At 33.1% G+C, this 14461-nt stretch overlaps 1 protein-coding gene across 1 annotated transcript in view; it reads right to left on the reverse strand.

Annotated features, from left to right (window-relative positions):
* LOC137641485 (calcium-responsive transcription factor-like) overlaps positions 1-358 on the reverse strand; it is a 71087-nt gene extending 70729 nt beyond the window's left edge. Inside the window, exon 1 of the mRNA XM_068374094.1 lies at positions 97-358. Within this exon, the coding sequence (XP_068230195.1) occupies positions 97-125 (29 nt within the window). The 5' untranslated portion in view covers positions 126-358. The remainder of the gene's footprint in view (positions 1-96) is intronic.
* Between the last annotated feature and the right edge of the window lie 14103 nt (positions 359-14461).

Here is a 14461-nt window from a genome sequence, read left to right on the forward strand (position 1 = left end):
ACGACCTAAAACTTCCTATTCCATAATACCCCAAAGTGGTTTCTTATCCATGGATATTTCATTGAATAACAACAATTAAATACGATTAAAACTTACGCAACTGCTTCCAGCTTTATTTTCTTCATCTCGGCGATTAAGCCTTTTATCAGGCTTAGGCTAAACTAGACCTCAAGCAACTTGTCCCGTAATAAAACCGAGGGAAGATGAGAATTTAGACTGCCATGAATCAATACGTTGAGAAAGTCTTCAAAACGAGGTCATTTATCGTAAATTACCCACATAGACCTGATTGGTAACTTATGAGAGTTAGCTGTGCTGAGTCTGACCTCAGAGTTGTGGCCGTCACAACAACAGATCAGAGATTTCTCATGTGATCTTCCGATAAAAGACGGCAAGAATTGAGACCTTCAGATTCAGATTTTGTATAAAATAAAATACTTTAAAATCCTTTAATTCAATTTTATTTTCTATGCTTTCCAATTCTTGTAAACTCTGCCTATTTGATTAAACATTAACCATGAACTCTACTTATTCATTTTAGTTGGGATAACAAGATGTTAAAACAAATGACATGGAGATTATCAATATTGAATCAATATTATTATTATTATTATTATTATTATTATTATTATTATTATTATTATCATTATTATTATTATTATTATTATTATTATTATCATTATTATTACAAGCAGCATACTATAAGCCCAAAGGCTCCAACAGGGAAAAATAGCCCAGTGAGGAAAGGAAATAAGGAAAGAGAACTACAAGAGAAGTAGGCCTAGTTAACAATTAAGATAAAATATTACAAGAACAGTAACAACACCAAAATAGATATTTCATTTATAAACTAAGAAAACTTCAAAAAAAAAAAAGAGGAAGAGAAATAAGATAGGATAGCATGTCTGAGGGTGCCCTCGTCCCTCAAGCAAGAGAACTCTATCCCAAGATGTGGAAGACCATGGTACAGACTCTATGGCACTACCCGAGACTAGAGAACAATGGTTTGATTTTGGAGTGCCCCTCTCCTGTAAGAGCTGCTTACCATAGCCAAAGAGTCTCTTCTATCCTTACCAAGAGGAAAGTACTTAATGAACAAGTATAGTGCAGCAATTAACCCCTTGAACAAATAAGAATTGTTTTGTAATCTCGGTGTTATCAGGTGTATGACGACAGAGGAGAATGTGGAAAGAATAGGCCAGCTTATTCGGTGTATGTGTAACCAGAGAGAGGGATTTAATGTGGTATTGCCTGGCCAGTCAAAGGACCCAATAACTGTCTAGCTATAGTAACTCAACGGGTTGCTAGCCAACTTACTACACACACACACACACACACACACAGACACACACACACACACACACACACATATATATATATATATATATATATATATATACATATATAGAACCCTTGAGCTATTAGCATACTGATATTCTAATTATTGTTGTAACTGGCTATTAATGAAAGCTAGATAGATAGATAGATAGATAGATAGATAGATAGATTGCCTGAAAGTATATTATCAAATGAAACACCAACTGAGATGGAAGAGAGAAAAAAAAACAATAAAAGGATAAATCAGGTGAAATGAGGACCGGTTAAACATGTAGGCTTAGAGCAAATGAGAAGTTGGTTATATTCTATCAGTGGGTAACAATAAAACAAGAAAATGGAACACAAAGTTTGTAGTGGTACCAGGAAATAAAAGTTTTGGTGGTGAAAAAATAAAGATGATTGTTTGCATCTGCAGCTTACTTTACTTTTACTTTGACGGCTGTTTTTTTTTTTTCGGTCCTATACAGCAGGGGAACCCTACTCTTTACAGGATATTCACTGTCATTTTAACTCACTAAATGTCCTATTCAAGTCAGTTCATAAAAGAGAAATAAGGAAAGAGAGATAATGAAAGTAAAGATAAGGTGAATAAAAGTTTTGGTGACGGTGAATGAAAAGTAGCTTTACGTGATAGCATAAAAACAGAGACAAAAGGTAATGAACATGTATCTCTCAGAAAGAAAGATACTACTAGAAATTAGGCCTACAATCTGAAGCGGAGTACAATCCTGATTATGGATGAAGTGTGTTGAGACTTGAATTAAAGGGTGTGCATCAATTATTTGTTATGAACTAGTTATATGAGAAGTTTAGAACTAAAGGGAAAAGTTTTATGTGGCATATATGATCTATAAAGGATGCTAATGTTATGCTATGTGGAACCTAAACTTATGGCAGCTATCAGAGTTTTTGAAGATCGTAGCGAAGCGTGCGTTAGAATATATCAGTTGTGTGTAAATATGTCTGAGACAATTGTGTATTTCGGATGGAGTGATGTGGGAAGTAAGAAAGACGACAATAGATTTACGGTGAAAGTTGATGGAGAGGAAAATATGAGCTGTTGTAGGATGTGGAATGCATGATGTTCACAGACGATACCGTGCTGATTGAAGACAGTAAAGAGACAGCAGAATTAAGTAAAAGAGTCTGAAACTGTTTACAAGGGATAAAGTTCAGCGTCAATTTGACCAATACCAAGGTTATAAGGATAATGAAACCCAAGTAGTTGGATAAATCATTGTTAATGTCAATGTTGAGTTACATAATAGGTGAGTCAAGAACGGTATTGCATGTTGTGTGAGAGAGAGAGAGAGAGAGAGAGAGAGAGAGAGAGAGAGAGAGTGTGTGTGTGTGTGTGTGTGTGTGTGTGTGTTGTGTGTGGATTGGCAGGAAACTTGAATTCTTTGTGGCAGACAAGATGTGTATGTATGGTTTTTTTTTTCTTTTTATAACTCCTCTTTACGGAATGATCTTCCATACCAAAAAGATATATCAGTGAGACTTCCCAAATTCAAACTTGCTGCATACACTTTTATTCGCAGATTGACAAGAGGCCGAATTCATTGTTCATCTGTAATTTGTTCGTCGTAATAAACAATCTCCAACAGATTTAGTATATTTGAGAACAAAGCCCTCAGAAGGATATTAGAAGTTAAATGGCAGGACAGGATTAGAAATTAAACTATAAACGAGATTACTTGACCAAACGTTTAATTGGGCTCGACAAGGCACTAGAGGAGTTAGAAGACCCAGGTCTACATGGCTGAGAATTATAAAGAGTGAAGTATGAGATGGTGAATGGCGAAGTATTGAATTAAAAGCTCAAGATAGAGATGACTGGCAAAATTTAACCGAGGTCCTTTGCGTCAATAGGCGTAGGAGATGATGATGATGATGAGATGTTTTACCTTTCAACTATTCTTTACTTCTCTTCCTCACTGAGGTCCGGTCCCTATTTACGCTTTTGGGCTTGTTGCATTCCGCTTTTGACATACTGTACTACTACTACTACTACTACTACTACTACTACTACTACTACTACTACTACTACTAATAATAATAATAATAATAATAATAATAATAATAATAATAATAATAATAATAATAATAATAATAATAATAATAATAATGTATGTGATTAAAAAAGAAACATTGGAACTTGAAATTAACTGTTTGTGCGTCTTATCATTGTCATAATGAAATAGGCGTGAGAAAAATATAGATATGTAGACAAAATGGTTGTGATTTAGGTGAAAGGGTGGATCCAAGTGCCTTTAATCGTTGTTTTATCGTGTTTATATTGAACGTATAATGGAGAGAGAGAGAGAGAGAGAGAGAGAGAGAGAGAGAGAGAGAGAGAGAGAGAGAGAGAGAGAGAGAGAGAGAGAGAGAGAGAGAGAGAGAGAGACCTTTATAAAGGTGGAGTAGATATAATAGAAAATCTAATGAAATGGAAGGATACTGATTTTCACAAGTGGAGAGGGTGGGTAGCACTGTGTGTAGAAATTCTAAAGTTAGTATTATCTCATTCACTTTACTATTTTTTTCATCTGGTTCCTGATTTCTTCCTATCCTCCTTATATTCTGTGTTTCTTTGTCCTCATCTTCCTTTTCCCCTTTTATTTTATGAGCTAGCTCGCTCCTCATATTGATCCTTCCCTGATCCATAGGACGAGCTGCCTTTCATTTGTCAGCTATACTTTATAGTTTTCATGGATAACATTATTTTTACGTAAGAATGCACCACGTTTAGCGTATTTCTTTAATCTGATATTGACCAATTTCAGTTACTGAATAGTTTAGGTGTCAGCTTGTATCCCTTAGTTCCGCATCTAGATACGTTCACAATTGAACACTATTAAATCTTACATTTTCTATTCTTCTTTGGCCGATGGTTTAACAAAGTTTCTGACATCTACGAAACTCGCTTTGTGTTGCGTGTGACTGGAAACTTTTGAAGCAAGTCACCTATTACTATCACGGGCAGAAAACTAATGATTGCTCGCAATTCAAAGTGCTGTTATTATTATTATTATTATTATTATTATTATTATTATTATTATTATTATTATTATTATTATTATTATTATTATTACTTGCTAAGCTACAGCCGTAGTTGGAAAAGTAGGAAACAAGGAAAATAGCCCACTGAGGAAAGGAAATAAGGGAACTACGTGAGAAGTAATTAACAATTAAAATAGAATATTTTAAGAACAGTAAAAAAAATTCAAAAATCTTTCATATGTAAACTATAAAATAAAGAAAAAAAATAAAAACAGAGGAAGAGAAATGAAGCAGACTAGTGTGCCCGAGTGTACCCCCAAGTAAGAAAATCATTTATTTCTTTATCTAACGGATTTTGATTTATGAAATTTAAGCCACATGACGCAACATTGGGACCGGGAAGGTCACGTAGAGCAGAGATTGTGCAGCAAGGTGGAGGGAGAAAGACAGCAGGAACAAATCATTGTTCTTCAGTTTGGGGTAGTGCCGTAGCCTCTGTACCATGGTCTTCCACTGCCTTGGGTTAGAGTTCTCTTGCTTGAGGGTACACTCGGGCAAACTATTCTATCTTCTTCCTCTTCCTCTTATTTTGTTACAGTTTTTTATAGTGCATATAGGAGATATTTAATTTAATTTTACTGTTCTTGAAATATGTTATTTTTTCTTTGTTTCCTTTCCTCACTGGGCTATTTTTCCTGGTGGAGCCCCTGGGCTTATAGCATCCTGCTTTTCCAACTAGGGTTATAGCCTAGCAATTAATAATAATAATAATAATAATAATAATAATAATAATAATAATAATAATAATAATAATAATAATAATAATAATAATAATAATAATAGGTGAAGTAGATTGCTTGAAAATCATAAGATTGGATGCCATCAATGAAGGCACCTGAGGAATTTATCTGGTCACATAGGTTGGAGTGTTTGAGGCATCAGTTGAAACAGGAATTTTCTTTTTTAAAAGAATGGCCAATAAATATATAAACAAGACATATATTGAGCTTAATACCACTTATATCGTTATGAATTTTAATAATTGAAGTGTTGTGGTTATTTGGCAATTGTCAGCTTTCCGTAGATTTGGTTGAAAAGCTGTAAATTATTTGCTATATATCTATTATTTGCTAAAAATTGATAATCAGCGTTTTTTTTTGAAAAGGCAATTAAAGTTTCAAAGCTTTTATATAATATATCAAACAACACCAGGTGTCTCTTTTCATTGACTTGAATTATAATTCCGTTGGTTAGGAACGCGTTTCTTTGTACATTCTCTCTGTGTAAACAAAGGCGCGGCAAAATGACACAAAAGAAAGAAAAAAAGAAAAAAAAAAAAGAAGAATTCGCGTGTGAGGTGCTCCTTAAAAAGGGTTCCATTATCAGCGGACATGATGTTATTAATGGGGAAAATCTCGTAGCTTTTCATGTCTAAAAGGAACGGGGCAGTAAATAGTGTGTACTCTCCACTTGGCAAAAAAGTCGCTATCTAGGCTACATTGCGCTGAGTCATCATTTTGTTGCACTATTCAGTAACACGCACAACACACACGCGCAGATATATATATATATATATATATATATATAATACACTTGTGAAAAGTGACATTTTACTTTTCGGAATCTCATTTTCTTTACCAAAACCTCCATCCTATACTTGTCCTTGTGTATTTTAATTTCGGTCACATAACCTGGGCAAACACTTACTGTCTGTCTTAATTACGTATATTCATCAACAATCTCTAAACTAGAGATTCGTCCATAGCTCTTATTTGTTGCCTCTCTATATTTTCATTGAGTTTTACTCATATTCATTTTCAGTCCTACATTCTGCTTTATCTATTCAAATCTTCTATCATCTTTTGCAATTCATCCTATGATTCACTAAACAAAACTATCTCATCTGTAAATTTTAAGTTGTTAAAGTATTCCCCATTGATATCAATTCCTACATTTTCCCAATCTCAGTTCTTCAAGAACTTTTTTAAGCACATTGTGAATAATTTATGAAAGTCTAACTACTTTCTCAATCGGAATTTGCTCACAATCTTTATTTAGTATTAGGATTGCTGTACTTCCCATATCGATATATTAAAGTGTTCTTAAGAAAGATTTACCTAGTCCTTTTCTTTAAATGGCTTTCATTACTACTGAAGTTTTGACAGGATTAAAAGCTTACTCATATATATATATATATATATATATATATATATATATATATATATATATATATATATATATATTATATATATATATATATAAACATCAGACAAAAATTAATAAAATACTAAAGAAAGGAAGAAGCAATAATAGAAATAATGAAACACCAGAGCCGGTACCAAACGTAACAGTAGGAGAAATAAAGCCAACAGAAAAGGCATAAAAGGATGCAAAGCAACAGGAGAAAATGGCTTAATAATCAATTTGATAATCGATGGAGGAGATTTTATAGTAGTGAAAATAGCGGAACTTTATACGAAATGTCTGCAGAAATGCCCTAAACCTTCGACTTGGAATAATTTTATCATTAAACTAATTCACAAAAAGGGAGACATAAAACACCTGAAAAAATTACCGCCCAATAAGTTTACTTTCAGTGATAGCCTATATAATATATTTACGAAGAAGATAATATTAGGCCGAAGTGAAAGACGGCCGAACTTTAATCAGCCAAAAGACCAAGGAGGCTTTAGAAGCTGGAATTCAAGAACTGACCATATCCATGTAATTACCCAGCGAATGAGAAAATCAACAGCGTATGAATGACCACCATATATGGCATTTATAGGTTAGGAGAAAGCCTTTGATTCTATAAAAAGCTTCAGTAGTAATGAAAGCTCTTCAAACACGAGGAATTTAGGAATCATTTGTTAGAACACTTGAAGATATCTATACAGAAAGTAGAGCAGTCCTGAAACTACTACCGCTAGAGAGTTACTGGGCCCGTTGACTTGCCTGACAGTGCTACATTAGATCCCTCTCTCTGGTTACGGCTCATTTCATTTTTGCCGACACATAGACCAAATAGTCTGGCCTATTCTTTACACATTCTCCTCTTTCCTTATACAATTGACAACACAGAAATGACTAAACTATCCTTCCCTCAAGAGGTTAACTACTGCACTGAGTGAGACAGAATATATCGTGTCAAAGTCTGACAATTTCGGTCATTTTACCTGGAGATTTAGGTCATTTTACCTGAAGATTTCGGTCATTTTACCTGGAGATTTAGGTCATTTTACCTGAAGATTTCGGTCATTTTACCTGGAGATTTGGTTCATTTTACCTAGAGATTTCGATTTAGAGAAGTCCTGAAACAGATGGATTAAGGTCTTAAAGGCGGAGGGGTCCCGTCCGTCATTATCCCGGATATATTCTCATTTTCAGCTCTTTTTATTCAGGTGATCAGTAGAAAACAATTGAGAACCTTGGAAGGATTTTTATCCTAGGTCAACTAGATATACACAGGGAGGGCATTGATAGATTACAAGTCACTCAAAAATACACTTCTCCGTAAAACCCACGTGTCTTATTCATAGGATTGTCCCTCCTTTAATTGTTTGTATATATAGTATATATGATACATACATACACAGTAATATATATATATATATATATATATATATATATATATATATATATATATATATATATATATATATATATATATGTATGTATATATATATATATATATATATATATATTGTATGTATATATATAAATATATATATATATATATATATATATATAATATATATATATATATATATATATATATATGTATATATATATAAACACAATATCTTGCTTAAATAAGAATAAATTTCTATCTCATACTGGAATAGATAGACAACCTAATATTTGATTATTTTATTAATCTATTTATTATCATTTATTACACAATTTATTTTACTCATTCTTTATTGTATCGCTGAATAACCTTTATGGTACCTAACACTTGGACTAAGCCGTAAATCCCAAAATCCGTCCATCTGTATCTTAAGCCATTTAGGAATGAATTTTCATCTTATAAGATTAGGACTCCAATCGTGTCATTAAAAGCCGTGAAAAGAAACTTGTGATAAACTGTGTTATTACCAGGATTGACTAATGCAACTCTATCTACTACAATTTACCAAAAGTCCAACTTAAGAAATTACAAAACATAGTAAACAGAGGAGCGAGACCGATAAAAGGTGTCCCACCTAGAGAAAAGATCACCCCTATACTAATCGATTTACACTGGCTGCCGATTAAAGCGAGAATTGAATTTAGAATATGTACAATAACCCACCAAGTTATCAGAACTGGGCGTCCAAAATACTTAGGAGAATTGCTACATATTGCGCAGCTAACAAATCGTGTCGACACGAGAATAGTTACAGATGGCTTTAAACTGTTGAAACCTAGATTTATGTCCACTTTGGGCTCTAGAGCCTTTGAATATGCGGCCCCGAGACTATATAATAAGTTCCCACGAGTTATTCGAATGATTGAAGGCATTAAGGCTTTCAAGAGGAAACTGAAGACTTCCTTATTCCATGAGTCTTTTGACAGTGACGATTTAACAGTAAATGAACAATAGGCCTATGTGACTTGAAAAGATAAATACTGTGAACGAACAAGGTAAAATGACAGTGGAGGTCCTGTAGAGAGTGGGGTTCCCCTGCCGTATGGGACCGGAAAAGCAGCCATCAAAGTAAGTAAGTAAAGTAAAGTACTTTCAAATAAACCTCGTTCCTAATTGGTAATTCCCGAAAGACGATCGACAATGGTAACTTCTACGAAGCTTTGTCTCCCGTTCAGCCAAGGAAATCGTGGTTGATGTTCTCAGGTCTTTTACTAAATGAAAGACAATTATATCCAAACGTTACATTTACTGTACATACCGAACCCATTTTCATTTTATAATGAATACTTATTTAGCTACCCTTTCTTATCATGTCCAGAAAATATAGAAATGTAAAACATGAAAATCTACAAAGCATTGGAATAATGGCATTACGTTGGGTATTTCTAAATAGGAAGCTTTTACACACACACACACGTATATATATATATATATATATATATATATATATATATATATATATATATATATATATATATATATATATATATATATATTATAGAGAGAGAGAGAGAGAGAGAGAGAGAGGAGAGAGAGAGAGAGAGAGAGAGAGAGAGAGAGAGAGGGAGAGAGAGAGAGAGAGAGAGAGAGAGAGAGAGAGAGAAGAGAGAGAGAGAGAGAGAGAGAGAGAATATGTTGTCATGAACGAGACAAAATGTACATACTACGAATGTAATTACAAATGATGCCAGATAATTGAGAACTTAATTTATAAAAAAAAAAATAGAAATAATCAGGAGGGAAAAGGTTAAAGATTTAAATGTCAAACTACTACGCTTGGACAAAGCGAGTTTCAGTCTGACACGATAAATCAATTAATACGTAAGTTAGATTCGTCGTTCATACCTTTACCGGGTGGTCTTGAAGGTATGGTGTCCGACTTTTTTTTCATGTAGATACGATGCACTGAGAAAAGAGCTTCACTCACCCTCCACTTTGGTTTGACTTATAGACATGCAGTTAATTCTAAGAGTCAGGCCTTCTCCATCATGAGGCTCAATACAACAGTGTTCTAGAAGTGTGGAATGATCATCCTAAGCGGGTAGTAGAATCAGTAGAACTTCAAAAGTTCAAACTCGCAGCAAATGTTTTTATGTTGAACATGCTTACATAAGTCCTTTTATAATTTATATATTAAATATGTTGTAATGTTGTTAATGTTTTTAAAGTATTTTATTCTTTTTCTAATTTTCATTACTTCTTATATCGTTTATTTATTTCCTTATTTCCTTTCCTCACTGGGCTATTTTTCTCTGTTGGAGCCCTTGGGCTTATAGCATCTTGCTTTTCCAACTAGGGTTGTAGCTTAGCTAATAATAATAATAATGATAATAATAATAATAATAATAATAATAAAATAATAATAATAATAATCAAGTTTCATCCAAGATGTGATGAGGAGTAGATGAAGATGGTTTGGGCATGCTCCTCGTACTCCCCAAGAGAGATTAGTTCACCAAACGTTCAACTGGGCCCTGCAAGACACTATAAGAGTTGGAAAACCCCGACTTACATGGCTGAGGACTATGAAGCGCGAAGTAGATGATGATGAATGAAGAAGTATTGAATTAAAAGCTCAGGATAGAAACGACTGGTGAAATCTAACCGAGGCCCTTTGCGTCAATAGGCGTAGGAGGAAATGATGATGGTGATGAATATGGGGTTAACAATAAATTATCAAATTATCAGCACGACAGTGTAGTGTGATACCTGAGACCAGGGTACAAACATCTGCATTGACCGCTTCAATCAATTTTACAAAATATGGTCGCAAATTACTTGAAATGATGTTATAGATGATTAAAATTTCATCAAGAGCGAATGACAAAATATTTTTGTTCCATCATTCTTTTCCACTAGGCATCTTTTTATGTTTTTTTTTTTTTTTCTTTTTTGGCCTTATTTTTCGACTAATCAAGAAAAGGAGATTAATCCCGGCTGGATTAAAAAACGTCATCAAAAGATAATCTTTTCGGCTATAGATTATGAAGTTCCTATAGATTCACTAGATTTTTTTAAGAGAATTTGCACCGGTGTAAGTGGAGATGATGATGTTAAACATTAAATTTACTTTGAATTATTATTCAAAATGGATACAAAAATATTCATCATAATTTGTTAATCTATTTGCTATAAAAAAAGCAGAAAAGGATTTCTATGGTCTTTTATAGAATCAGACTTATTAGAATTTGCACCAAAATGTAATTGGAGTTGATGACGTTAAACATTAAATCTACATTGAATCATTATTCAAAAAAAAAAAGGTTTAAAAGTATTCATCATAATGTGTTAATCCAATTACTTAAAAGAAAAAAGAGAGACTTCTATGGTAGCTGTACCCTCGAAGAAGAAGGATGATATTGGCATCATAAATAAGACGAAATTCTTCGCTATCTTGTGAGATTTTCACCCTTACAGACTCCGACACTTTATATCTCTCGTTTCTTCGCCTCCTTTCCCCATTTGCCTCGCGAATTTTTCACAAAGCAACGAAGCGCAATTCTGCAAGTTGCTAGTTCATATAAAGATTGTGCAGCAATGAAATCCTCCTGTTGAATGAAAAAAAATATTATTTCCATACCAAGAACTATAGTCAATTCTTTTTAGTGAGGCAGATTTGCACCGACTCGCAGGGGGCGGGGGTGGGGGCCCTTTTAGCTTGGAAAAGTTTCCTGTTCGTTGATTGGTTGGACAAGATCATTCCAACCAATCAGATAGCAGGAAACTTTTCTGAGCTAAAAGGGCACCCCTGCGAGTCGGTGCAAATCTGCCTCATTAAAAAAATGATTATAGGACAATGGTTTGACTAATTCCGTGTGGGCGTCATTGACAATCAAAAAATGAACTTCACACCGTTGGTGTTTTTTTGACTCTGGAAAACGCGGGGTTCTCTTACATATTAATATTAAAGACAATTTCCTTTACCCAAATAAGAATGATATTGTTGAAATTCTTCTTATTTTATTGACACGCGTTTGATAATCTTAAATTACCATCCTACTCGTAATACTTCACTTCACTTCACTTCCACTCCCAGGTAGGCTTTCAGCCTGTCAGTGGAATCAGTTGTCTTCTCCACTCAATTCTGTTTTCAAAAATTCCCTCTCTTCTCAGCTGTTAAATTGTTGGCATGTTGTTCTTCGTCAAAATCTCTTCAATTCCATCCCTCCAGCGTTTACGTGGTCTACCTCTTGATCTCCTCCCACCAGGCGTCCAGTCCCATCTCTTCCTTGCAATTCTATTTCCATCCATTCTCATTGAATGTCCAAGCCATCTCAGCTGTCCCTTCTCAATCTTGTTCAAGATAGGAGATACCCCAACCATCCTTCTAAAATCTACATTTCTTATTCTATCTCTTCTTGTTTTGTGCATTATTGTTCTCAGGATTTTCATCTCTGAAGCTTGGACTCTGCTCCTGTCTTTGATGGTCATTGTCCAGCTCTCTGATCCATATATCATGATTGGTGCTAGTAATACTACGCTGTTTAAAAACCATGATTTTAATCTGAAATTCTCCGTAAAAAATATACTGTTCTCAGCTGTATTTCAGTAAAATACAAACGACCGTAATTTTACCATACTTTATCATTATCTTCTACGGGTTGGTGACCATAATATCACTCGTTTGCGTCAATATATCCGTTTTTAAAATGGTAAAGGCCTGGCAACGTTTATATTATTATTATTATTATTATTATTATTATTATTATTATTATTATTATTATTATTATTATTATTATTATTATTATTATTATTATTATTATTCCAAGATTTTTACCGTTTTTTGCGGCAAACTTTTTATCAGTGTAGGTATGCATTTAATTCCAATAGTCTTGTCTTCTCCACCATAAAGCTCAACAAGTTCAAACTTACAGCGAATGTTTATATGTTGAACAGACTGACATCAATCTCTTTATATCCTGTATATGAAAGCTCTGTTTTAATGTTGTTACTGTTATCAAACATTTTATTCTAATTGTTCATTACTTCTCATATAGTATATTTATTTCCTTTTTTCTTTCCTCACTGAGCTATTTTGACCTGTTAGAGCCCTTGGGCTTATAGTATCCTGCTTTTCCATCTAGGATTGTAGTTTAGCTTATGATAATAATAATAATAATAATAATAATAATAATAATAATAATAATAATAATAATAATAATAATAATAATATGGCTAATTACGTGAACTGGACATTTTGCTTGACCGTGACCTTTGACCTTATATATATATATATATATATATATATATATATATATATATATATATATATATATATATATATATATATATATATATATATATATCTGAGTAAGGATAACTTAATGTGGTGAAATGGTTTGCGTTTCGCTATGATCAGCAAAGCTGTACTAGTTAGGGTCACCAATTGCCATAAGATTTGCTGCGAGTGATCTTACGAAAATCTCCCACCATCACTAATCCACACTAGCCACCTTAATGAAGAAAACTGGCCAAACCCCAGAAATGAATAAAAGCATATCTGAGGCCTTTGTCCTGCAGTGGACAATGAGATATATACAGTATATGTATGTATGTATATATATATATATATATATATATATATATATATATATATACATATATATATATATATATATATATATATATATATATATATATATATATGTATATATATATATATATATATATATATATATATATATATATATATATATATATATATATACACACAAGGGAATCAGGGAAAAGAAGAGAAGTTGCTGGTTTGACGAGCTAAGAAAATATGCCGGTATAAACTGGAAAAGAAATACCATATACAGAGAAGAGTGGAAGGACAAATCTGAGGCCTTTGTCCTGCAGTTAACGACTAACAATGGCTGATGATATATATATATATATATATATATATATATATATATATATATATATATATATATATATAAATATATATATATATATATATATATATATATATATATATATATATATATATATATATATATATATATATATATATATATATATATATCGGAAATCCACCGAACTTACAGGAAACGAAGATGACGACGAATTCGCGGAGATACTGACGGGTATCGTCAAGAATCCTAATCTAACTGAATTCCCAAAACCTTGGTTGCTGGGGACTTCAACCGATGGTATATTTACGAATTGTTAAATTTGCAGGAGGTAGAAACAATCAAAAGAGAAATGGAAAATACGCTAAATCTCGTGACAGAAGAAGCGAAAATTCTTAAGCACGGAAAAGAGGAGATGGAAATTAAGATAGATCGGCTGGAAATATTGGCAATGGAAATTGATAATATAGTGAAACGTCAAAAGAGAGAATTTCTAAGGAGAGCGGAAGAGAGCAAAAGGCTTGATAAAGAGCTAATAGAGGAAAGAAGAATAAGAAAAGAGACAGAAAGTGAAGTGCATAGTCTGAAGAAGGAAATAGAAAGTCTAAAGCAGAGACTTTTGGCAAAGACTGGACAGATTGGTGCTACTCAT

This window comes from Palaemon carinicauda, chromosome 5, assembly GCF_036898095.1.
Source record: "Palaemon carinicauda isolate YSFRI2023 chromosome 5, ASM3689809v2, whole genome shotgun sequence".
Taxonomy (NCBI): domain Eukaryota; kingdom Metazoa; phylum Arthropoda; class Malacostraca; order Decapoda; family Palaemonidae; genus Palaemon; species Palaemon carinicauda.